The following is a 24,928-nucleotide window of genomic DNA, read 5'->3' as shown; positions in this document are numbered from 1 at the left end:
AACCCGGGTCTCTGGCGCTGTGAGGCAGCAGTGCTAACCACTGTGCCACCGTGCCGCCCCAACATATAGGAGAACGCATGAATGATCTCAATCTGTAATAGGACATGCGCCATGCAGTTAAAAGTTCTGCACAGGGTTCATCTGACATGGGACCGTCTGGTGAAGTTTAAAAAAAGGGGCATCTCCAAATGTAAAATAAGAGGAGGTACTCTTACCCACTGTTTCTGGACATGCCACAGGCTTCATGTTTATTGGAGCGCTGTAGCGGGAGAGATAGGGAGGGTACTGAGGACTGAAGTCAAAGTAGACCCGATATCTCTCCTCTTAGGTCTACCAAATTTTTCATCTTTAGATGAGCATGGGAAAAAAACTATTTAATATTCTTGCATACTGCGCTTGGAAGAATATTCTGATGAATTGGGTGTCTGAGAACCCACCGGGCTTGCTGGGATGGCGGAAATTAATTATGGAGCACATTCCCTGGAGTTTTATTTTACAAACATGGTGCACCACACAACAGACCTTTTTATAAGACATGGCAGCCCTATTTGAGTGATTTGGATATAGATTTGTTGGCTATTTTAACTCGGGTGTTTGTTTAACCAGGATGGTTAGGTTTGTTCAGCCCTGGGCCCTGGAGGGGGGACTCCTGAGTTAATACGGGTATATACACAACGCTCCCGTTTTTTTGTTTGGGAGCTATGCCCTGAGCATAGCTGTTCTGTGTTTTTTTTTTGCTTTTCTTTCTTTTTTTGATTTATTAATCACTTACTTATCTATTGGTGTTGTTTTGCACAATGTTAGGTTTTGTTTCGTATCATAGGGTAGGTTAGTAGTTAGTAGACAATAGTTGCATTGTAATTTGTGGGTTTTTTCTTTATTATACTGGTATTTGTTGTTGGTTGTATTTTTAATAACTATATTTTTGTAAAGTCAAAAATATGTTTTGCTAACGAATAAATTTACAAAAAAAGGCATCAGACTGGGTATATGATTATGAAGGGTTTGGAGGGATATGGGCTGGGTGCTGGCAGGTGGGACTAGATTGGTTTGGGATCTCTGGTTGTTATGGACGAGTTGGACCGAAAAATCTGTTTCCATGCTGTGCATCTCTATGACTCTATGACTAAGAACAATTCTAATATAGTTGCAAAATTAGAGGCAGCTGATATCTCTGGGCACAGATTATTTAAAGTGCCAAAGCAGTTAATGGTAGCATAGAATGCAAGAGCAAGAAAGTGATGTTAAACTTGCATAATATCCTTGTTCAACCTCAGCTGGAGACTGTGCACAGTCGTGGATACCATATTTTGGAAAGATATGAATGCACTGGACAAGAGTGTAGAAGCAATCTACAAGAACGATTCCAGGAAGGAGAAACTGAGGATAGATTGAAGAAGTTGGGGGAGAGAAAGAAGCTGAGAGGTGACTTCATAGAGCTTTTCAAAATCATGAGTGGGCTGGAGAAAGAGTAGATAGGGAGAAGCTGGTTCCTCAAATAATAAAAGGAACAAGAACGAGAGGACTGAGATTTAAAGCAATGTACCAAAGAAACGAGGGTAATGCGAGAGAAACCTTTCTCACATAACAAGTAGTTAGGGAATGCACTGCCTGGAGATGTGGCGAGGTTCAATTTATGATTTGATTTATTATTGTCACATGTACCAAGGTTGAGTGAAAAGTTTTGTTTTACGTGCATTACAGGCAGATCACGTGATACAAAGTGCATAAGGGAATAGAATAGAGTGAAGAGTACAATGTTACAGCTGCACAGATGATGCATAAATAGCAAGGTTAACATTAAATTTGAAATTAAAGAGATCCACTCAGAAGTCTAATAACAGCAGGGAAGAAGCTGTTCTTGAATCTGTTGGTACATGCGTTTACACTTTTGGATCTTCTGCTCGAAGAGGTTGGAAGAGATTATAACTGGGTGGGAGGGGGTCTTTGATTATGTTGGCTGCCTTTCCGAGATAGTGGTAAATACAGATGGAATCAATAGATGGAAGGTTGGCTTGTGTGATGGATTGGGCTGTGTTCACAACTTGCTGTCGTTTGTTATGATTGAGGCATTCAAGAGGGCATTGGGTGATTATTTAGAAAGAAATGGTGTACAAGGGTATGGGGAAAAGGCATGAGATAGACACTAGGTAATGATGTTCATTTAAAGAGCCAGTACAAGTACAATGGACTGAATCAGCCTTCTTCTACACCATAACAATTCAGTACTTCTGTGTGCTTAGATTGGATGTCACCATCTTGGGTCAGAGAGGAGGGGATATTTTTCATTCCTTTGAAGGTTGTAACACTTCTGAAGTTGTCTGAAATCAGAAGACGGTGCAGGTAAGATAACTGAATACTTTTAAGTCAGAGGTGGATAGATTCTGGTTAGGCAAAGGCATTGAACATTATTGGTAATAGGTGGGAATGTGGAATTCAGAACACAGAGATCAGCTATGATCTTACCATGTGGCAGGGTAGGCTTGAAAGGCCAAACAATCAACTACTGTTCCTACTACGACTTGAAAACGCATTCGGAGTAAACTTTAATGTAAAAAATGTTACGTGTAGGCCAGCAGTCACATCTGGTGATCAGATCTGGTTGTCACTAAGAGTTGTGAAATTCTGGCAGCGATTGAAGCTTGTTACTTGTGGAAAACTGCTCAGATCCAGTGTTGAGCAACATTTTAAAATCTCAATGGTGGCCAGCAGACTTCCTTCTAACCTTAGAAACTGTTGGGAACATCAACACTCCTCCTTACTCTCAAAATTAAAAATGAACTATTTGGGAATGTGGGGCTCAACGCCGTTGCAATGGCCCACTGTTGCTGATTGCAGTGAGAACTGCAGGCTTTGCCAATCAAGAGAAATGCATCTTAAGACAAGTAACTCAAGCATAATTGCGGTCAGGCTCAAACGGTACACTATTCTATTTACCGAACCTTTGAGGAAGCCATTCAGATTCAGAGACATAAATGCCATTAACTCCAAAGTGATAATCATTCCAGGCCATTGTGGGCTAATTACTGCCAGATATTCTTTGGCGAACAGATGCTCAACAGGGTTTCATGAGAATTTTCAATCTAGTCTTAGACTGGACATGTTAATGAAGAGGTTTGAAGACTAAAACAAAAATTCTTGGCTGCAGTAAGGGCAAGGTCTTCAGCAATTAAGTGCTTGGATTGGAATGGAACGGAACTACAGCAGGTTCTCCCAAGGCTGTCAATCAGGAAATTTTCTATTGCTGTACCAGAGGAATGTCACAGGAAATGTTCCAGGAGTGGCAGGGAAGTCTGTTGACAACTTGAGTACCAGTGGACATTTGCATGCGGTGGACATGCAAAAGATGACCATTGGTAGTCTGAAGCAAAGGCAGAAAGTTAAAGTGAGATTGGGGTGACAAGGTTTCGATTAGCTGTAGCATCCAAGTGTCCCCTGTTATCCTGCTCAATTTGGAACAGACTTCAGTAGTGACTTAAAACTGCAAGACAGTTAGTTGCAGATTCTGTTTTGCTTTTTATGTAATTCAAATTTACGGGACTTTGGCTGTTGGATTCACACTTTATTTTTTCAAATTAAAGATAGGAGAAATATAGTCAGCAATGCATTCTTCAGCCAAAAAAAGTTTGGTAATCATTGCAAGAGCATTCAAAATTCTGCATATCCTGTGGCGCAAACAAAATAATTTAGTCTCTCAAATCAAAAGTCAATTATGCTGCCAAAATATAGCTTACAGCTCATAAATTAGTCATCACATCTTTTATAATTAAGTGTCAGTACGTTAAACCTCAACATTCCATTATCCAAGATATTTTTAAACTGGGAAAAAAAAATGCTGCTTCAATTTCAGCTACATTAATCACTTACCTGTTTATCGTGAAATAGGAGTTCAACCAAGCTTCAATTCCTTCACCTTGGATTATAGCCACTCAACCCCATCATTCTCCAGTCCATGCAATCCATCTTATTCTGTCTTACTAATGTTTTGGAATGTTTAAAAGCTGTGCTCGCCACATGTCCTTCATAATGATTCTGCATCTTACAATCCATAATTCTATCATCACGGATGAATAAAAAAATCCATATGTAGCTCTTTATATTGTGCTGTTAAAGACCACTGTATAAAATAAACAGTTCCATCACAACCACCAGACATACCCAAAGTACTTTCCAGCCAACTAAATGCTTCATGAAGTGTAATCAACGTTGAAATGTGGGAAATGTGGCAGACAATTTGCTTACAGCAAACCCCTATAAACAGCACTACAAGACTAACCCTAAAGTCAGTATCACAGGGAAACAGATTGAAGGGTTAACATTGGCCAAGGTACACGGAATAACTTCCTCTACTCTTCTTCAAAGTAGAAAGATGGTATCTTTTATATCCATCCAAACAGGTAGACAGCCCTCAGTATGATGTATCATCTGAAAAACGGCAGCTCAGACAGAATACCTTCAGGACTACACTAGAGCACTGGCCAAGATATTTGTGCTCAAATCCTGCAGTGGAACTTAAAGCCAGAAATCAGAACAAACTTATGGATTTATTCAGCCAAGTTCACTTAACTTTGGGAAAAAAAAAATCACACCTTTTTAAAATTAAAATAATGAAAATCTGAAACTCTTCACAATGATAATGCACTGGATCAAAAAGGTTTCAATGATAAAAACAACAATGTATCAGACATTCCAAAAGAATTCTACATAGTCAGTTCTACTATAATGCAGTTGTACAACCCTGTGTTACAGAAAAATCATGTTTGAGAAACAGCGCTTAAACTGTTAGCGATGTAATCACATTACAGCCAACACACGCTTTAAAAGTTCATGCTGTGGAAACAGCAGTCTCAGTACGCCAATCGCATTAGTGAATTCGCGTTGACAACACATGCGTTATAACAGGATGACCTGTAAAATTTTAAAGATATTTTACAACATGCCACATAAGAAGAAATGATAATTAATCAGCAAAACTTTGGTCAGAGGGACAGTTTTCAAGCAGTGGCCTAAAGACAGAGGGCAAGAGGTGAGAGGCAGAAAGGTTCAGCGAGACAATATCAAGGTGGTGTCAAGGATATTCAGAATGCACAAGAGGCCAGAATTGTAAGAACTCTGTTCTCAAAGATTGGTGATATTGGAGAAGGTACAAAAACATAATGATCATAATTATAAATGTGAAGTGTTGTCCGACCTAATGTTAGTGTAACTAACAAACTTAAATGCGTTAGATGACTGGGCCTTGATATGAGTCCAGGCAGCAGAGAATTGGAATGTTTAAAAAGGGTGGAAGATGGGAGGCTAACCAGAACAGCATTAGAATAGTCAGAAATGCAATTAGTTTTTTTTTAGCAGATGAGCTGAAGAGGGGAAAAAAAAATTACTACCAAGGGGAAAGTAGGGAGTCATGATAGTGAGAACATGTGCAGAAGACAGGTTTGAATCAACATTGCAAGATATAAAGTCAACACTAGGGCCACAAGCAACATTGTAATAATGGTGGTTCAACACCATTAAAATAGACATGTTTTCCCTTGTTCAAAGAGCTGACTTTGTGATGAACTTGTACTGAATAAAGATTGGAAGCTACAATGAATAAGAAATTTCAACTTTATTAGTTTAAGAATATCATTCCTACTTTCTGCACCTTCCCAACGGGAGAAGAAAATTGCTTCCATCATTGGTCTTTATCCAATTTATGTTTAGTTTTGCATGGCCAGAAATAGTAAATGTACATTTTTAAAAATTTAAGTTCCTGAATAATTGAGTGGATGACTGAAATTAATGGTTTAATGAATGTCATGCGACTCTCAGAAACGGCATGGTTCTGAATTCTGTTGTCGCTTCCTTCTGGCACAACATAGTTGATGGCTGCAATTGAGTGGTCTAAATCATGAGGACAATCAGAATGAAAGAGAGGGGGAATAAAAAAGGACCCTTTCCAAACTTTAGATTGTTGCTTCAATTTCTGAAGTGCGTGCAGGACAACTGTTACACTGCACAATTTTACATTTACTATGAGGAATGTTTGTTTGAAATGTGTTGTTTATTTTCCAGTAGGCAGGATGGAAGATTAAAAAATATTTGTTGGTGGAAACTGGAGTCTCAACATTTCTGAATAGCCCGACTATATTTAATATATTAAAAAAGTGAGTTCGTGGTCGCACGGAAGGATGAAATAGACGATCTGACAACTTGCTGCACAAGTACTATAAAAGCATGTTGAAGCTCTTTACTGAGATGGTGAAGGAAAGTTTTGTAACTGCTAATTTACAACATTCATTAAAAGAAAAAGGGTTTCAACATAAGTACTAACACCTGAGAGGCCAGCATTGACAAACTGAGTGCATGCACAGAGCCTGTTAAAAGTAATATTGCTGTAATGGTCAGGCAATGACAATATAATGACAATATCTTTATAAGTATGCTTGCCCTGCATTCTTTTGTACAAAAGTAGATTCTCATGTGACCTAAATGTATTCTCCTTTTACAGTATTGTGACAGTTTTACTAAATTGTGCCCACTGCTAAGATCACATGGAATATTAATTGGAGGAACCTCTGTCTGGTTGCCACAGTGTGACAACTGCTGCTTTTTAGTGACTAAAGAAATGGCTATTGTAGCAAAATAAAGAGATACTCAGACTCACTGATCTGCCAGATGAGATGACACTCGGTTTCTTTTGTTAAGGTTGGATTCCATCCATATGTCCAAATATAGCTTTAAAAATAGTGCTGGCTAAATTCAGATCCAAAGAGTCAAGAGACGTGGATTTGGGCAAAGTACATGCATTTGCTAATTGTAATGTTAAGCACATTTCTCATATGTTTTTCCCCAGCCATAGACATCAGTTTTCTTAATTAAGAAGTCTGGAATTTTTGGCTATAGTGCGAAGTAAAATAAAACGGTCACTGCAGTCCTTAAAAAGCAAAGGAGAGCCATTTATCACATTTTTATTAGGCAATAGTACGACTCAAAGTCTATTCTTTCCTTAGGTTGCAACAAGCAGTATGACAATAAAATAGATGCAAAAACTGCTTAGCTCCATACCAAAACCAAACTTGTGGCATAATTCCAGAGTCAGGGCCAAACCTGCCTCAGGAAGAGAGGTGGATTGAACGAGTTTGCAAAACAGGAAGCCATTTCCAAATCTACAAGTTTGAAAAACACGATAAGGTCACGTCATGACAAGTCCAAGTTTGTTCCCAACTTGGATAACAATGAAATATGCTGCATGCAGACAATTCTAGTCTAAGAAGATTCTCTCATGTAGAACGCACCTCTTGAGATAGAATCGAACAGCAATGTGACTTGCCTACAAGATGAAAGTTTTGTTGTTGTTTCGGTTTGGAATGGAGAGTTTAAGATAAATTCTCATTCCCACCCCATCCTATTTTAAATTCCAGACTTTGAAGTTAACAGTATTATACTTCTTTCTTTGGAGCTGCATTCGCCTGGCTTGGTCCCACACTTGTCTATTTTTAACCTTCTGGTTGATTAATTTGAGGCCCTCTCTGGGTCGATTTATCAGAGAGTGACAATCTCTCAGTACCACCTGCCACCAGTGGCAAGCCTACAGAACATAACGGGGTACAAAATGAAGGAGCGCAAGATAGTGGACAAAAACACATCTCTCCCTAATGCACTCAATGCTTTCTAAGCTCGGTTCGAGCAGAATGCCAGCGGCGTGATGTCACCTGCCCATCAGCTCCAGACTCACCTGTTCCCTCTATCACCGCTGCTGCTGTCAGATCAGTCTACCTGAGAGTGAACTCCATGGAAACGGACAAGCCCAGAGAGAACCTCTGGCCATGCACATAGATCCTGTGAAGACCAGCTGGCTGAGCTATTCAGTGACAACTTCAACCTCTCCTTGCTACAATCCGAAGTCCCCACCTGCTTCAAGACGACCATCATCCCAGTACCAAAGAAAGCACATGTAACGTGCCTTAATGACTACCGCCCAGTGGCTCTGACTGCCATAATCATGACGTGTTTCGAGAGGCTGGTCATGGCCCATATCAACTCTAGCCTCCCATGATCCCTGACAATTTGCCTACCAGCAAAATAGATCCACAGTGAATGCCATTTCCTTAGCTTGATACTCATTCCCAGAGCATCTTGATTACAAGGACACCTATATCATAATTCCACTCATTGAAGGCAGAGCTGCAGTCAACATCATCATCCCTCCCAAACCAAACGCAAAACTGAGAACTAGGTCTCAGCTCCACCCTCTGCAACTGGATCCTCAGCTTCCCGACCCACAGACCGTAATCAGTGAAGATAGACAAACGTACCTCCTTCATGATAATCCTCCACACTGGCACCCCCTAATGATGCATTCTCAGCTTCCTACTGTACTCCCAGTACATTTATCACTGTGTAGCCAAATTCGATAAGCATGCCATCGACAAGTTTGCTGATGATATCATTGTAATAGAACAGCTATTAACCAACTATGAGTCAGAATACAGGAAAGAGTGTGTGTGCTTGGTGCCATGGCGCAATGCTGACAACCTCTCTTTCAATGTCAGCAAAAGTAGAGAATTGATTACTGACTTCAGGAAGAAAGGAGGAGGAGGACACTCTTCCACCCCCCACCCCATCTACATCAGCGGAGGTGGAAATGGTTGAAAGTGTCAAGCTCCTTAGAGTGACAATAACCGACATCTCTCCTGGACCTCCCTCGGAGATGCTACAGTCAAGACAGACTCAGGTAATTTGGCGCGTCCGTAAGGACTCTCACCATCATGTACAGATGCACCACAGAAAGCATTCTATCCAGGTGAACAATAGGCTGGTACGGCAACCGCTCTGCGCAGGATCCTAAGAAACTACAGAAGGTTTTGTTAACAGCGCAGACCATCATGGAAGCCAACCTCCCATCCGTTAACACTTCTCATTGAAAATGTTGGCAGCCTGTCCATGGCAAAGATCCATCCCACCCCGGTAATGCTCTCTTCCAACCTCTTCCATAAGGGAGAAGATACAGAAGCTTGAATACATGCACCAGCAGTTTCTAGAACAGCTTCTTCTCTACTGTTATTAGACTCCTGAATGGACCTCTCTAACTTCAAATCCAATGTTGATCTTGCTTTGTGCTTCTCCTGTGCAACTGTAACCTTGTATGCCTTGCTCTGAGCACTCGAGATCTGCCTGTACTCCTCATAAAACAAAGTTTTTCAGTGTACTTAGGTACATGTGGCTACAATAAATCAAATGAAACTCAGCCCTTTCGATTTACAAAAGGAGGCGGCTCCACATTTCTGACAGAAGATTCTGATCGGGCTCCTTCTGAAACAGAGCTGTACTTCCATTCTGGCAGTTCCTTCTTACTGTCCTACCCCCTTTCAACAGCAGTTACCTGCTGTTTTTGGAAGTTAACATCCAGCCAGCCACATTTATGTTGCTGTCAAATAGCAGGTATGAGTTAAGTATGCGATTAAGGTGCTCAGTGAGGGTTTACAGTGCTAGATGGGGAGACATGGTGGCTCAGTGATTAGCACTGCTGCCTCACAGCACAAGGGACCCGGATTTGATTCGAACCTTGGGTGACTGTCTGTGAGGAGTTTGCACATTTTCCCCATGTCTGCATGGGTTTTCTTTGGATGCTCTGGTTTCCTCCCACAGTCCAAAGATGTATAGGTTAGGTGAATTGGCCATGCTAAATTGCCCATAGTGTCCAGAGATGTGTAGGTTAGGTGAATTAGTCAGGGGAAGAATAGAGTAATAGAGTAGAGGAACGGGTCTGGCTGGGTTAGTCTTTGGAGGATCAGTGTGAACTTGTTGGGCCAAAGAACCTGTTTCCACACTGTAGGGACTCCATGATTCTATGTGCACTGGGTGGGGTACTAGTTGAGTAGAATGTGAGGTGAGCAGGTGCTAAATGTCCACAGGATAGAGTGCTAGAGATAGGGGCCAGGTGTACAGGATATAGAATACCAAGCTGGTTTATGTACCAGTATGCAAAGTAGCAAAGGGGCAAGGTGAGAAAAGGACCAGGTAAGCAAGGAGCCAAGTAAGTAATGCAATGCTTAGAGTATTTTGGGTCGGATGGAGAAAATCAAGTCCAACAGGACAGGGTGGGTTCTGTTCCAGAGATGGGGGTCTGGGTTGGGTCCAACAGGATTGAGGAGGGAACTGGGATGCACAGGTGGTCTAGGAAAAGTATACTGGGGATGGATGAAGTAAGTATGGGATCTGTTGAATCATTTCTCAGGAGTTAGCTGATGCATTTAATTGTTGTAACTTTTCCTGAGTAATTATTTGCTTAATTTCAGCAGAACCCTCCAAATTCTCAGATATAAATGAAGACTTTGAGTGTTCCAGGTGAAAAGGAATTGTTTAGCAGAATCTTCAATTTCCTCGGCAATTCCTTTGGAGTCTAAGGTGGGAATTCCACAGGGACCCGTGCGCAACTCCCAACCATGCTGGAACAACTGTCTAGCCATCAGCAAATCTGTGCCTCCTTCACTAGTATCTGCATGTCTGTCAGTGAACAGTCAACAAGTATTGAAATTGCATGTTCTGCTAACATGGTATACATTAATTAGTAAGGAAGTTCCCCAGAACGAGAGAGAATTGAATTTAACAGTTCACGTATTTCACACCTTGAACTATTTTACTAAGTTGAAGGTGTGATACAAACACAAGTTAACTTGTGCACAACTGGGAAATGGGGTCCTGGGAGTCAGGTCAAAGGGTTTGGAAGGGCGGAGAGTTCTTCTTGCATGATTCTTCAGAACCTTGTCTCAATTAGCTACTGACTTGTAAGTTACCACCAAAACTTTGCTGGATTGTAATATGTGTTTTCAACTTAAGACAGTAAATTTGTGCAGTATTGCCTCCTGATATAAATGAAGAGAAACCAAACCATTTCCTATTTGAATATCTTTCTACTTTGGAACTCTCCCCACTTTGGGGGATTTTATGGTTGGTAAAAACGTGTTTAGCACATTTGAATACAAATAAGGGTCAAGTGTTTGCAGACCCAGAGGATTCAGGTTATCTCTCAGAGAAACGACTGGCGGTCGTTTAACCGGAGAGTCAATACATCTCAGACGAAGAGTGAGGCAGAGAAGGCCATACCTTCATGGTAACCTCGGTCAATGCAGAAATTGAACCCACACTGGTGGCATCACTCTGCATAGCAAACCAGCCGTCTAGCCAACTAAGCCAAGCAAATCCCTTGTACACACAATAATCAAATGGTTATGTTGATGCACTGATAGAATATGCCAGGATTTTCCAAAGTTTAGGACACCAAGTGTTACCACAAACTTAAATTTTGGGGTCTCAAGTTGTCAGGAAGCAATGGCGACTGTCAAGGTCTGACCAAGTTATAGCTGCAGTATGGCTGTCCAACCACATTCTCCATTCTTACTCAGGGTCACAGAGAGAAAAAGTTTGGGGAGCACTGCAACGTGCTCTGGATTCTCAGAGCTTTGCTTGTGTCGGTTTTGTGTCTCAGTTAAGTTTTCCAGATCAACAGGACGAAAGGCAAATCCAGCAAGAAAATAAATTGTCTATAGGTCACTCATATGCCTGACACACAAATGAAATGATATTAGGAAACTGTTGGGAATATGCCATCTGAATATTTGTTTCAAATCTAGAGGTAGAATGGAGAGCTAAGGATATGTTGTAACAGGAAAGAGAAAAAAAAATGACACCACACACATTTTCCAAAGTAGACCTCAACTGCTTTCAGCAACTTACAAAACCACTGAGGTAATGTAACTCACACCAAACTCCTTTTCTTCAAAAAAGAAAGTCATCACAGAGAACATGTCCAAGTTACTTGTTTTTCATTTTTATTAAAAAATGTTTTGTATTATATTTTCCAGCAGTCTGATAGATAGTTTGCCAGAAATACTAATATATTCCAACAGTTAAAAGCAGTGGGTGAAGTCGGGAGGTGAGCAGAGACTTTGTATTCTCCCACCTAGAGTTTTTATTACAAACAAATGTCAAAAAAAAAACAAAGAAGCCACACAGCTGTGGTCTTCGTGGTAATACAACATAACAACCCACCAGTGTTGAGTAATGTCCTCTGGCTTTGCTTTAACAAAGTATCCTGACATGTAAGCAAAGGTGGAAACTGAGCCCACTATTTTCAAAATGCTTCACCAAAAGTGTGAACTCGAGAGCATGTGGTTCACAGCAGAAGAAAACACAAATCAATCATGCTGGCTTAAACAAAAGGTGTCCTTTTCTCCCCCCCACCCCCAACGCCAGTCCGATGCAGTTAGGTACCTGATATTTGTTAGATGTTAGGTAAGCGGATTCTTCTGTATTCCACAGGTATGCAGCAAACTTTAACATGCATGCCCTATTCGTTTAGGTGGACAGTTCTATAAGGACCACAATCCTGCTTTTTCAAGCAAGTTGTTTGGTTGAAGGCATCTTTCAAAATACACAAGCGACTTATGGACACATATCCTACTTCTGTGCGTATTTTCCATGTAAGACGCTATTCATTGAATAAAATTAAATTAAAGAAAACTATTTATGGCAAAGTACCAGCTATTTCTTAAGTATGTTCGATTTTATTGGCCTAAATATTTCCAGCTATCTTGTTTAAGAAATTTCAAAAATTTAATGCAGATCTAGGTCCACACCAAGGCATCTGGCAAGCAACGTACAAATACAGCTGGATTCGCCACGGTAAGAACTGTATGGAATTGGGGTATTTAAGACTTGCTTCCCTGCAGTGTGAAAACAGGCCAATTGGCCAACAAGTTCACACTGACCCTCCGAAGAGTAACCCACCCAGACCCATTCCCCTACATTTACCCCTGACTAATGGACCCAACACTATGGGTAGTTTAGCATGGCCAATTCACCTGATCTGCACATCTTTGGGTTGTGGGAGGAAACCGGAGCACCTGGAGGAAACCCACACAGACATGGAGAGAATGTGCAAACTCCACACAGTCGCCAGAGATGGGAATTGCACCCGGCTCCCTGGTACTATGAGGCAGCAGTGCTAACCACTGAGCTACCATGCTTCTTCTAGAACTATTCAGGAAAGATCACAATCTTTTGTTTGCATTCATTCGTCAGGACTAACGGGAAGACAGCAATGGAAAGGATGCCAGGGGAATGATGGGATGAAAACTACAACTAAAAATATAATGCATGTGGATAGAGCCCCTTACTCTAAGATGGAATGTCTGGGACATTAATTAGAAGAGATTACAAATGGTCAAATTGACATGAACAGTACCTCGTGTGTGAACGTGAGTTCAGCTTCATCCTTTTTTGCATCATGTTACATAAAAGATCTAGTTGCCTTTCTATAGGAATGATATTATTAAATTAGAAAGGGTGCAGAAAAGATTTACTAATGATGTTACCAGGTCTGGAGCTATAAGAGGAGGCTGGGACCTTTTTCCATGGAGCATGGGAGGTTGAGGGGTAACCTTAGAAAGGTTTATAAAATCAAGATTGGCATTGATAAAATGAATTGTAAAGGTCTTTTCCCTAGCGACGCGGAGTTCAAAACTAAAGAGCACAGATTTACAAGGTGGGGGGGGGGGGGCAAACTTATCCACACAGAGGTTCATGTGTATATGCAATTAAAGCCAGAGAAAGTGGTAGATGCAGACGTAGTTACAACATTTAAAATACATTTTGACTGGATAATGAATAGGAAAGGTTTAGGTGGATATGGACCAAATGCAGACAAAGGGACTAGCTTAGTTTGGCTCTATATTGTCTATAATCTCCTGATTGATCAAAACTTTTTTAAGTCATAAGCAATCTTAAAACAAATGTTGACTTCTGGTCAGGACAGTGACTCTCAAATTTACAGATAGAGAGTTAGGGAGAGATAGACAGGTGAAAACAGACAGTGGGAGTGGCCTGGCCAACAGGAATGCACAAAACACCATACTGAAATTAAGGAAATGTCAAACAATGTTAGTAAAAGGAAAAACTGAAAAGACTGAATATACTTACTTTTCCTTAAGAATAACTTTGCTTTCCTTTCTCCAGTAGTCTTTGAAGTCTGAGCAAAACTCATACCACAGGGTAAATAAGTGATTTGGAGTGACTTCTTTATCTCCAGACTTTGGCTTCATGCTAAAATATGCTGCTGTGTCCAAGAAGCTGACAAAAGGAAACAATATAATCAAAACAAGCTCAAAATACATTTTTAAACTTCTGCTATTCGTCAGTAATAATTTGCATTGAAGAGAAGCATATTGCATTTAAACAATCTTAAACCAATTTTATTTCACAACATCTTGGAGCAGAACTCTAATAGCTCTGAGTACTGCTGCAATTCATATTAATCATTGCAATCCCTCAGCCTGAACATTTCACATGATGTATTCCTCCATATCATTGAATGCAAGAGGATACCTCAGAGATGATCCCTTTGAAAGACAAAAGGGATAGCTCTAGCACATTTGACTGTAAATCATTTTCATGTCTGACGAGATTATAAAAGCCAAACATGTGAGCTCATTATTTTCAATGCTGAAACCAAATGGCAAATAATTTTCTCCTGGAACATACTGTATTCTCCACAATTCAGATAATCAGCAGCTTGGGACTTTAGCTTACACAATATTACATGCAAACTAAATACATTGCCACCTTCACTGCTAGCTCACTTTTAGCTAGAATCTTTTCTCATAAAACAGCCAGCAATAACTACTCCTTAATCTCTGTCAATGCTCTTAACCTGTGCAATTGCAATGGTATGACTTCAATATTTAATGCTATTAAAATAAGCTGATTAAGCATAGAAGACATTCAAAATTATATGCTCACCTGTAACACTATCTGAAAACAATAGTGGAGGATAATTAATTAGTAATATTCAAAAATGGAATTGGATGGCTACTTGTAAAGGTAACATTTGCACAGCTTATGGTGCAGGTGATGATAATTGGAAAGATTCACCTTTGGTGAAGGATTTGGCGTTTTATTGGTTTGCAGGACATTAAATGCATTGAACCTGCTCTATCATTCAATTAGATCACAGCTTTCGTGCCACCTTACTGCCTACCACTCTTCACTCTTGAATCCCCTAGCAATTAAAAGTCAGTCTAATTCAGCCTCAAATACATTCAACGATCCAGCCTCCACTGCTCTCCAGGAAAAATAATTCCAAAGACTAATGACGCTTGGAAGAAATTCCTTGCTAGTTCATGTTAAATGGCAGGGCTCTTATTTTTAAACTGTGCCCCCAGTTTTAGAGTTCCCTATAAGCTGGAGCATCTTCCCAGCATCTATCCTCAGAACCTTGTATGTTACAATAAGAAAATATCTCTGTACAATCAATAAAAAAAAACAAACTCACATACCCCATGCTCTAATCTCTACAACAGATTAAGGGAGGATATATTTAAGGAAGAACTTCGACACTTGGTTACCAGCATGCAGAAGATTTTACTCAGAAAAAGTCTTCTTTAAATAGTGGTTCTTCAACGGTGAGATTTCAGAAGACCAATGCCATCCTCCCAGGAGGAGGAGGGATCACCCAATTTATCCATATCAGCTCATGAAAACAGTCACAATAAAGCTGTAAGCATACAGACGGATTTAGATGCAATAAGCCATATAGCTTAGTTGTTAACTTATCGGATTTGGAATATAACTTCTTGATCTCACCAATTTAATTAAGACCATCAGGACTGAACATTCCTCTGGGACTGAAAAGTCCTGTTTTGATAGATCTAAATAGTCTTCTCAACTGCCACATCCAGTATAGAATGGTGATGAACAACTAAGTAAACAAGAGGATGGCACTTCACAGCAAGCCCATCGTCAACCATGGTGCATCACACAAAGGGCTAAGTGTTTGCAGGTCACCTTCAGGGAGTAGTACTATAAAATCATACTCAGGCTTCTCCTGGAGGTCCCTATTGTTATATGGGACTTCTATCCCCTTAAGAACCTTACCTTTTTTGGCAACTATGATGATATTTTGTGGATAAGTTGCCAAAACAGGTAAGGTTCTTAAGGGGATAGAACCAGGTATTTAACTCACCTCAAAGTCTGTTTTACAATCCATCATGTCACTCCAACCTGTAACTAGTTGCTAACATGCAATCAACTATTTGTTAACTGGAAGAAACTCTTCTAGTTTGACTAGGAATGGTTTTCCTTTCCCTCACTAGACATGCAGGCCCTTTAGTATCCTATACCAAGCAAGAATGGTGGTAGCAACCTTTACCACGAACAGCAGTTCATATAGTGCTGGTAGTTGGTATGCCCACACAAGAAATCTACCATCTTATTGAACAGATCGGCCAATTTTGTTCAGTCCAGATGAAATTAATTGGTGGCTGAGTGCAGTTTAAAGATATGGGGAATAAAAATATCTTCACTACTGCCACACTGGCATAAGTACTCAAGATCTACAGGATCACTACGTAAATTTGACAATGGTTGCACAGTAGGTTTACTGATCTTATAACTAAGCAAGAACTGCAAAGGAATGATCATTGTACATGTTTTCATATTTGAATGAAGACATTTTGTTGCACACCTATAACTTTTAATTATCCCTGGGAAGATCAAGTGGAAGTTAGGAAAGAAAACTGCTTACTCCCTTGTATGACCCATCATGCAATTGACATAAATATTAAAATACATCACAGCAGAGCTGCTGCACCAGGGCATGTTACAAGTCCTGAAAGACCACCCAACAGAAGCAGAGATTCCAAGATGCCAAGCAAATAAAGCAAATTGAAACAAGGGAAGCAATTTGACATTTTGCATTACAAACCACATATCTTCATGGAATGGAACTACTTTGCGAAAAGAGATCTTAATTATAGCAAAGTAGACAGTACCACATGTGCAATTAATTGGTCCCAGGACAAATTACAAATCCAATGCTTATTCACAGATAAAAGACCTGAACAGTTAAAGCATGCAGCATTGTTTGTCCAGATGCCAGGCTGATGCTACACCTCTCCCAAGGTGCCTGAAGCAAGCCACTGTAAGCTCAACATATACAGCCAGAGCACAATTGCCAATGCAGCAGCAACAAAGATCTCAATTAATGTCACGTAAAGCTCTAACCCATTTCATTGTCAATTTCACAGAAACTGGCTAAATGAGAAATCCTTGGACCCATGAGAAGCTGCATCCTGGCATCTCCGCATTGCCAGCCTCCTCCTTTACTTCACCCCCACCAAGTGACTGAAATCCTCACTCATGCCTTGTTGCCTCCTGACTTGGTTATTCCAATGGTCTCCAGTACGTCATTCTTAAATAGTCATAATTATCAATGCATCTTAAAGGGCATTGACCTGCAATGCACTTCCTCTTCCCTCAATGCCTCAAATTTGTAGTTCTTAGACTTTCACTTAAATTTCACCAGGCTCCCCCTTTCCCTAGTTATGTAGGGACCTCCATTCCTACACCTTACCACTAAATTCTCTTTTTCACTGACTTCGCCCTTTTCTAAACTCCCTTTCCTTTGCATTACCATTAGCACGTGTACCTTTAGCTACCTAGGCCCCAAAGTTCTGGGGTTGCCAACTTAAAGCATTTGCTTTCCATCTTCAAAGTTCTCTTTGGACACTTTTACTCAGGTCTCCGGAGCCTTCCCCATTGGCTTGAAGTCCATTTTTCCTCCCACTTTTCTGAAGTGCTTTGAAATGCTTTCCCAAGTTCAATGTATTCTGCAGATACACAGAATAACTGTCGCTGTAAATGCCTTCCTTTGGGAAGAGGGAACCAAAATGAAGGTTGGAGTTGCTTATCATTTGGGTGTGGTAGACATGGATCACTTTATTGAAAGCTATTCTGCGTCAGTTTTAAAAAATACAGGTTCCAACAACTCCAATGTGTGTATTTGAAAGTCTTTCTAACCACCATTACGCATCAAGTGTTTAAAGAGCATTTAAAACAAATTTCACAACTCTCATTCATTATTTTTGAAGGTGAACAAAATGTGGTGCAATGTTTGTGGTGCAAAATGTTACGTAATGGTCACATTAAACACAAGGCAGCCTAGCTATCTACTCTTTATATTAATGGTACTGCCCTTCTTCTCATTCACCCCATGCCCTGCCACGCCCAACAATCAATATCTTGGGAGGCTACCACTGAACAGGTAGCAATAGTGTTCAAATTATTGGATAAGAGCAAGGGAGAGGTTGGGAACTTTGCAGTAAGTGGCTCATCTCGAACTCTCAAAACCTCTTTCATGCACAAAAGGCTCAGGTAAGGTGTGCAATGGAAGACTCTGATTTTGACTCTAGACATGAAAAGATATATTCAAGAAGCTTGAGATCACCGAAGCAACAGCAGTTTGCTTGTCTGATGCCCCAACTTCAGAATCAAATATTTTACTACCACAACATGGTGCGCACAGCAACATCTAGCTTGTACGCATTGCAGCCTAAGTTCCTTAATACTTCCCTACCAAGCACATAATAAATCATGTATCTTTGATTTACTGGCTTAAGCGTCTGGAATTCCTGTCTTAATTTTATAGTAGTAGCATCACTTGAAGGACTGCAGCAATTTGGGGAGAAGGTCATATCCTGATTGCAAGTAGGTTAAACATGGTACAGGTAGTTCTTCTCCTACATGCGAATCGGCTATAACAAGATCGATGAATTGTGGCGGTTGCTTACATACGAACATTCTGCTAAGTGGGTATATGGGGTTTGCCATAGTATGATCTAGTATGGTGCGATTTCTCTCGCGGTTTCCCATAATGCAATTTTCTATACCACGAGGTTGCAGAGGAACACAACTGTCCGGTTATAGAATGACCTGGACCTGCAACCCCTCGCCTGTCTTTTAGGATCACTGGATTTCCCCTTAACTAATGAATTATTTCTGATCAGCATTTCTGTAGTCTCTTTTGTTTTGTCAGTCCTGTAGCACCCACTTGCCTCAAGCATGAGTAAAAAGCAGAGAGATTGTTTCTATTGACTCTTCAGCAATATCCACTGGTTTTCATATCATCGATTTTTACCATCAACAGTCTGGTTGCCCCATTGCTTTGGGCAATTTATTTTTGTTTGCCAATATTGCTGTATCACCGGTGGATTTAGGACTTACCATTAATAAGGAAACTTCACATTTAGCAGAATTTCCCAGCGATGCTGCTGCTGAATTCAAACAAGTTCCATGGCTTATGCAGCTTTACATCTTTCAAGCTTCATCACAGAAGTTGCATCACAGAAAGAAGAGTGAGCGAGAGGGAGTGGGAGAACGGGTGGGGAGAGAGGGGTGGAAAGTTACATCGGGGGAGATGAAATTGACTGAGATCAAAGTTGATGTAAAATTCTAGAAGGTGCATGTTGGTGAAAGTTGAGGGGTGCAGCCATCGACGCTGAGAAAGGAGCGGTTGAAGCAAACAGTACAAGAAGCCAACATCAAAAGAACAAGGAAATGTTGAGATTGGAGGCACAGGTAGTTCTGGTGGAGATAGACAGGAGGGTCAAGGCCAGGTAAACCTTAAACATAAAGCTGAGAATATTAGTTTTGAGGCAAGGAAAACTGCAAAGCTAATGATAGGGAGAAAGAGCATAGTGGGATTTAAATGGCATGCAACACAGACAGCAGAACTTTGAATTAGCTGAAGTTGATGGAGATAGAGGTAGGTAGGTCAGCCAGCAGCATGGCTAATTTTTGAATTGACAAAGTCCTTGACGAGAATCCAAGCAGATGAATGGTTATGTAGATGGAGGCAAAATTATATTATAAAAATGTGGCACTACAAAACAAATTAGGAGAAGAATCAGACCCTTTATCTTCAGGAGCACATCTGGAGTTTCAATAGAAAGTTGAAGTTACGATGAGTGTTAGACAAGACCTGGGTAGTGTACTTCCTTGGTAGAAAGGGCTGATGCATTTTTACACTGTGAACATTTAACTGAGCAAATGATGACTCTAAAACTGGACTTTGCACAAGTTGTCAGATATGATAAACCTGGTAGAAGCTGGCTTCATACATCAACCAGAGGAATTGACAACAGCTAAGGATAGATCCTTGGATGAATTGAAGAGGGAAAGACACTAGGACCGGAAAAGAAACTACTCGGGAAAAGTTCTACCGATGATTGGATTTCTGAGAGTGAATCTGATAGAGAAGGTGGCCTTGATGAGATGGACAATGAAATCTGTTGGAGGAGAGTGCTGCCATCTAAGGTTATCCAGAGAAAGGAAAAATGAAGGCTTTCAAGTTGGGACCATAAAGCACCACTAATATTAACAGTGAAGAGCCGCATCTCCCTTAAAATTACCACTATCCCATGCACAACCTGATAATCCAGTCTGATACATTGAACAAAGCAGATACTAATTGAGCAATCAACTTTTTATTCAACCATTTAATAAAGACTGCTCAGTGATTACAGATTAATCATTTGCAATCATTTGCTAACTGTGCTGCTGCTAAAAGCTGCACCACAAAGTGTCTTGGGTAATGTGATGTGGTTTCTGATCTTTACCATAGACAATTTCAACAAGTGACAAACAAGAACCAGGGGTAGCATAACAAAATCTTCTCAATCTTTTAAAATACCTGGAATGCAAACACAAACACATTGAGACACAGTTGAAGGTGCAGAGGTCTCTAAATGCAAAGCTAATTATTTTGTCTATCAGGTTTGCAAGACCTGCAAGAGATCATTACTCATTTTAAAAGCGACAGTTCCTTGTTTAATTTTACGAAGTTTTGACTGAAATATGACCGCTAATCGCATAATACAAGTTGATTAAAATTTTCTGGCAAATTCTATTCAATAATTACCAGGATAGAGTTTAGACACCAGCCTCATTGAATGTCACACCTTTGCACTGTCTGAAGCTTTCAGTCAACAAACTCAAAAAGAACAGTAGATAATGTTTCTCCACAGCAGAGAAACAAAAGAGCTACTGAAACTCATTATACCTGAAAAGGTGTTAATGGACCACCATCAAACTCTCATTAAGAACAATATGTTTTGACAATTGTAATTTCTGGATCCTTTTACCTCAAGTCTGTTTTTACCATCCAAATGAGTGGAGTCCTCAGGTCCATTAACAAAACAGCCAAAAGCCATGCTAATAGTTAAGTCTGTTAAATAAACTTTCTCAAAACCTATTTCCAAAAGAAACCCAATATTTGACTGAAACACGGATAAAATCTGTATATGCCAACTTCATATTGGTGCACCTTTGTCAACTTTTATTGGCATTCAATAACTCTCTCTTTGACCCATTAGAATCACAGCTCTTATGAGGAAAAAAAAACCTTCACTGGCTACCAATTTGCTGGTTCTAACAGTCATGTCAAAGAATACCCACATCTTAGTGCTTCCTAGTTGCTTTTAAATGCAAACTCTACTTTCTCTTTTTATCTTTCTCATGTGCTTATATGACATGGTGTGAAAATCATACCCAGTTTTGAGTACATAAATAAACTGTACTTCTAATTTAACACACAAAAAAAGAGTTTAACATTTAGATTTCAAACAGTGTTTGTGAGAAATACATCACATGTTTCAAAAGAGGAAAAAAAACTTTAAATACTCTTGCTTGTTGACATTAGGGCACAGAAATAAAACAAATCCATATATCTCTCTACCCTATCCTAAACTGACATATTGTATTTCGCAATACACTTTCAAAAGATTTCCAAGTGTTCCAAATCCCCAAAGACATACTTTGTGGTCATTTGAACTTGAAATCAGTTTATGTGCAAAGTAGCCTTCCCATTCCAAGATCAGTTTGGAGGGGTTGGGGGGAAGGGAGGGAGGGAGAGAGGAGGGGGGGCGAAGAGTCTGTCCTTGATCTCATCCTTATTTCAATGTAACTGGTGAGCTAAGGGGTCGAAACAGGTCTCCCAAGACAGCTCATTAGACTAAGGCTGGCTCAATGTCAGGAAGCCTAGAACTACCAAGATCAGGGAGGCAAATCTGTATTGTAATCAGGATGGCAGAACTTCATAAAGCCCAGAGAACCCTTCTGCATCTGCAGTCCCACACAAATAATTTAAAACTTCCCTGAGTTGCACTGGAATCACAAAATACCAATCATCACGTATCATAGGGCACTCATTTACAGACTTTGCCCATTGAACAGTTCACTTCTCAATGAATCCATTTTGAGACCAATACTTCCCTATTACTATAATACCAACTCTGCAAAGTTAAAATGAAGTCATTGCGTACGGTCACCCTATTTTCACTTGCTAATGCCAGGAATACAGTTTTAATAAATATCAAGCATTTTTATATATCCAAATTTCATGTCGACAATGACACCTCACTCCAATAAAATACACACTGTTCCCTCAAATAAACTGACATTTTCCATGGGGCACTTTATTAATAATTTCACAATACAAAAACATAAGTGATAATGCTTCTAAAAATGTCAAATCCATTTAACAAAAAACAGTTCTTCTGTGTAGGATTTCTACAGTCAGAGGAGCGCTGAATGCTTATCTATGCCTTTCACTGTTTAGTGAACATTTCATGATAAACAGAAAGGTAAGTGCACTGAATCCATTTTCTTGTCAGACCTGGTTATTGTAATGGCTTAATCAAGACATCTGGTCTGTGCAATTGTAAACACTGCTATGTAGCTTCATGTAAATTCAACATTTAACTTTCACCTGACACAGGCTAAATTGCTCAAGCTCATTTTTATTACATTTTATCAATATTGTAAACTCAATGATGCAATTTGTTTGCGGATGACTGAAAACATTCCATGTCACATCTCTGGTAATGTTCGGCTGGAGCCTTCCCTGTCTGACTGCTTACGTTAAATAAACACAGACCTGTGTGCTTTCATCAGATCATAAAACACCTATTCATAAGTATCTTGGATAAAGTGTCTATTTTGATGTAAATATTCCACCTTTTCACTGGCTGGCTTTTGTGTCAAAATTCACTACCCACAGATTAATAAAAAGCAATCCTGGATTTAACTTCAAAACGTTAGAAAAGTAAACCTTTTCCGTGTTAAACTGGTAATGAACATTAATCACATTAATCTTGGTTCATCTAATCTGTTACTTCTCCTTGTGTCCGCCTGACCTTTCTCCCCCTCAACTATTTCTTTGTAGATGTTTGCTAAGAGGTAACTAATCCTCACTTTAACTGTCCACATTGGCATTATAGAACTTGGATGTGACAAGCATCAATCCGACATATGAGACTTAACTTTAATAAAAGAAAAGGAATTTCCTTTCAGGAAGGTAGATTCCAATGAACATCTAATTCGCTCAATTGCAAGTCTGTACTAAATGCAAATACCGTCCACAACTTGTGTGCTTGAGGTACAATAAACTGGACTGGCATTATAAACAGCCTTTGAAAAGTTTACTGCTGGCATCAGTGATGGTAAGAGTGACTCAGTAATGGTAAAAACAGTCCGTAAATCCTGAAACAACGGTTTTCTTTTTCACAATTGCAAATCATGAATTTTGATTTTAACCCCTTCATCCTAGGAATCTTAGGAATTTCTGCTCTCTGTGGGGACATCTCACACGGAAAATATTTAGTTTCCAAGAACTAATATTTTTAAAGATAGTTAACCTTTGACTGAAGTAATCATGAATAAGTTATCTCTTCATCAGAATGTAACCTGCAAATTAGCTTTCTTGAATTGCAGACCATATACAAATTGCTACTTTATTTACAAGGCTATGTAACACTTGTTAAAAATTGCAATCCTTTAATGATTTGTAAACAATTGAAATGTCCACTGCATATGAAATAGCTTGTGAAATTATTCACTCCAAAAATAAATGACGGATGTACATTGCACTTTTCAAAACCACGAGACATCTCAAAATGCTTTACAGCCAGTGAAATATTTTTAACTTTATTGAAAAAAAATGAATAAAGTAATGCGTTAAGTGTTCTGTCTTCTGCTGGTTTGGTAGATGGCAAATCAGTCAAATATTTACAGCTACAATTTATTTCTCTGCTAGAAATCTTGTTCCAATGGTTCCTGACTTTAAATAGCATTTTAAGCTTTTTTTTCCTAAATCTTTGTCAATGCAAACAAGATAAACAATGACTAACAAGTGATTGTTTTCCCTTCTTGTGGAGGCATCCAGTTTCACCTCACTCTTCATATCTGAGTAGTTGCGAGATCATGTGCAAAATTCCAGGGGTTAATATGCACACCGCCATGTGGGGTACAATGCCATTCACCCACTCTCACAAAACACCTGGCGAGCACATTGGAATTAATCTGTAAACTACTGCCCAATTCATGGAGGACACTATAACCATGCCAATGAACATATGGCAGCCTAATTGCAAACCTCAGGAGAAACAACTTTACTCAGAGGGTAGTCAGAATGTGCAAATGCTGCTGTCAACTTGGTTCTTGAGCAGGGTCACAAATCTTTGCATTACACATATCCTGCAGGAGTCCCCTTGCCCTCCTGCAGAGATAGAAAAACTCACACAGAGGAGTATCTGCTTCTTATGCTTGATGACCACAGGCAGGATAGCATTAACATGTAGAGTTTTGCTACAGAAAGCTTGTCAACAGTTTTGCTGAGTTTATGCACTACAGGTTCAATACTGAATTATAGAGTCATAGAGCTGTACAGCACGGAAACAGACCCTTCGGTCCAACCCGTTCATGCCGGCCAGATATCCCAACCCAATCTAGTCCCATCTGCCAGCACCCGGCCCCATATCCCACCAAACCCTTCCAATTCATATACCCATCCAAATGCCTCTTAAATTTGCAATTGGACCAGCCTCAACCACATCCTCTGGCGGCTCATTCCATACATGTACTACCCTCTGCATGAAAACGTTGCCCCTTAGGTCTCTTTTATATCTTTCCCCTCTCACCTTAAACCTATACCCTCTAGTTCTGGACTCCCCCACCCCAGGGAAAAGACTTTGTCTATTTACCCTTTCCATGCCCCTCATAATTTTGTAAACCTCTATAAGGTCACCCCTCAGCCTCCGACGCTCCAGGGAAA

The 24,928-nt window shown here is 40.0% G+C and overlaps 1 protein-coding gene across 1 annotated transcript in view; it reads right to left on the bottom strand.

The window, feature by feature from the left end:
• The window catches only part of fmn2b (formin 2b), a 463,563-nt gene that overhangs the window by 45,809 nt on the left and 392,826 nt on the right, over nt 1-24,928 (bottom strand). Inside the window, exon 19 of the mRNA XM_043696758.1 lies at nt 13,963-14,112. Coding sequence (XP_043552693.1) covers nt 13,963-14,112 — 150 coding nt within the window. The remainder of the gene's footprint in view (nt 1-13,962; nt 14,113-24,928) is intronic.

The sequence above is a fragment of the Chiloscyllium plagiosum genome, chromosome 9 (genome assembly GCF_004010195.1).
Source record: "Chiloscyllium plagiosum isolate BGI_BamShark_2017 chromosome 9, ASM401019v2, whole genome shotgun sequence".
Lineage (NCBI taxonomy): Eukaryota > Metazoa > Chordata > Chondrichthyes > Orectolobiformes > Hemiscylliidae > Chiloscyllium > Chiloscyllium plagiosum.
Note: the sequence above shows the minus strand (reverse complement) of the source record. Positions and strands in the feature narration are given on the sequence as shown.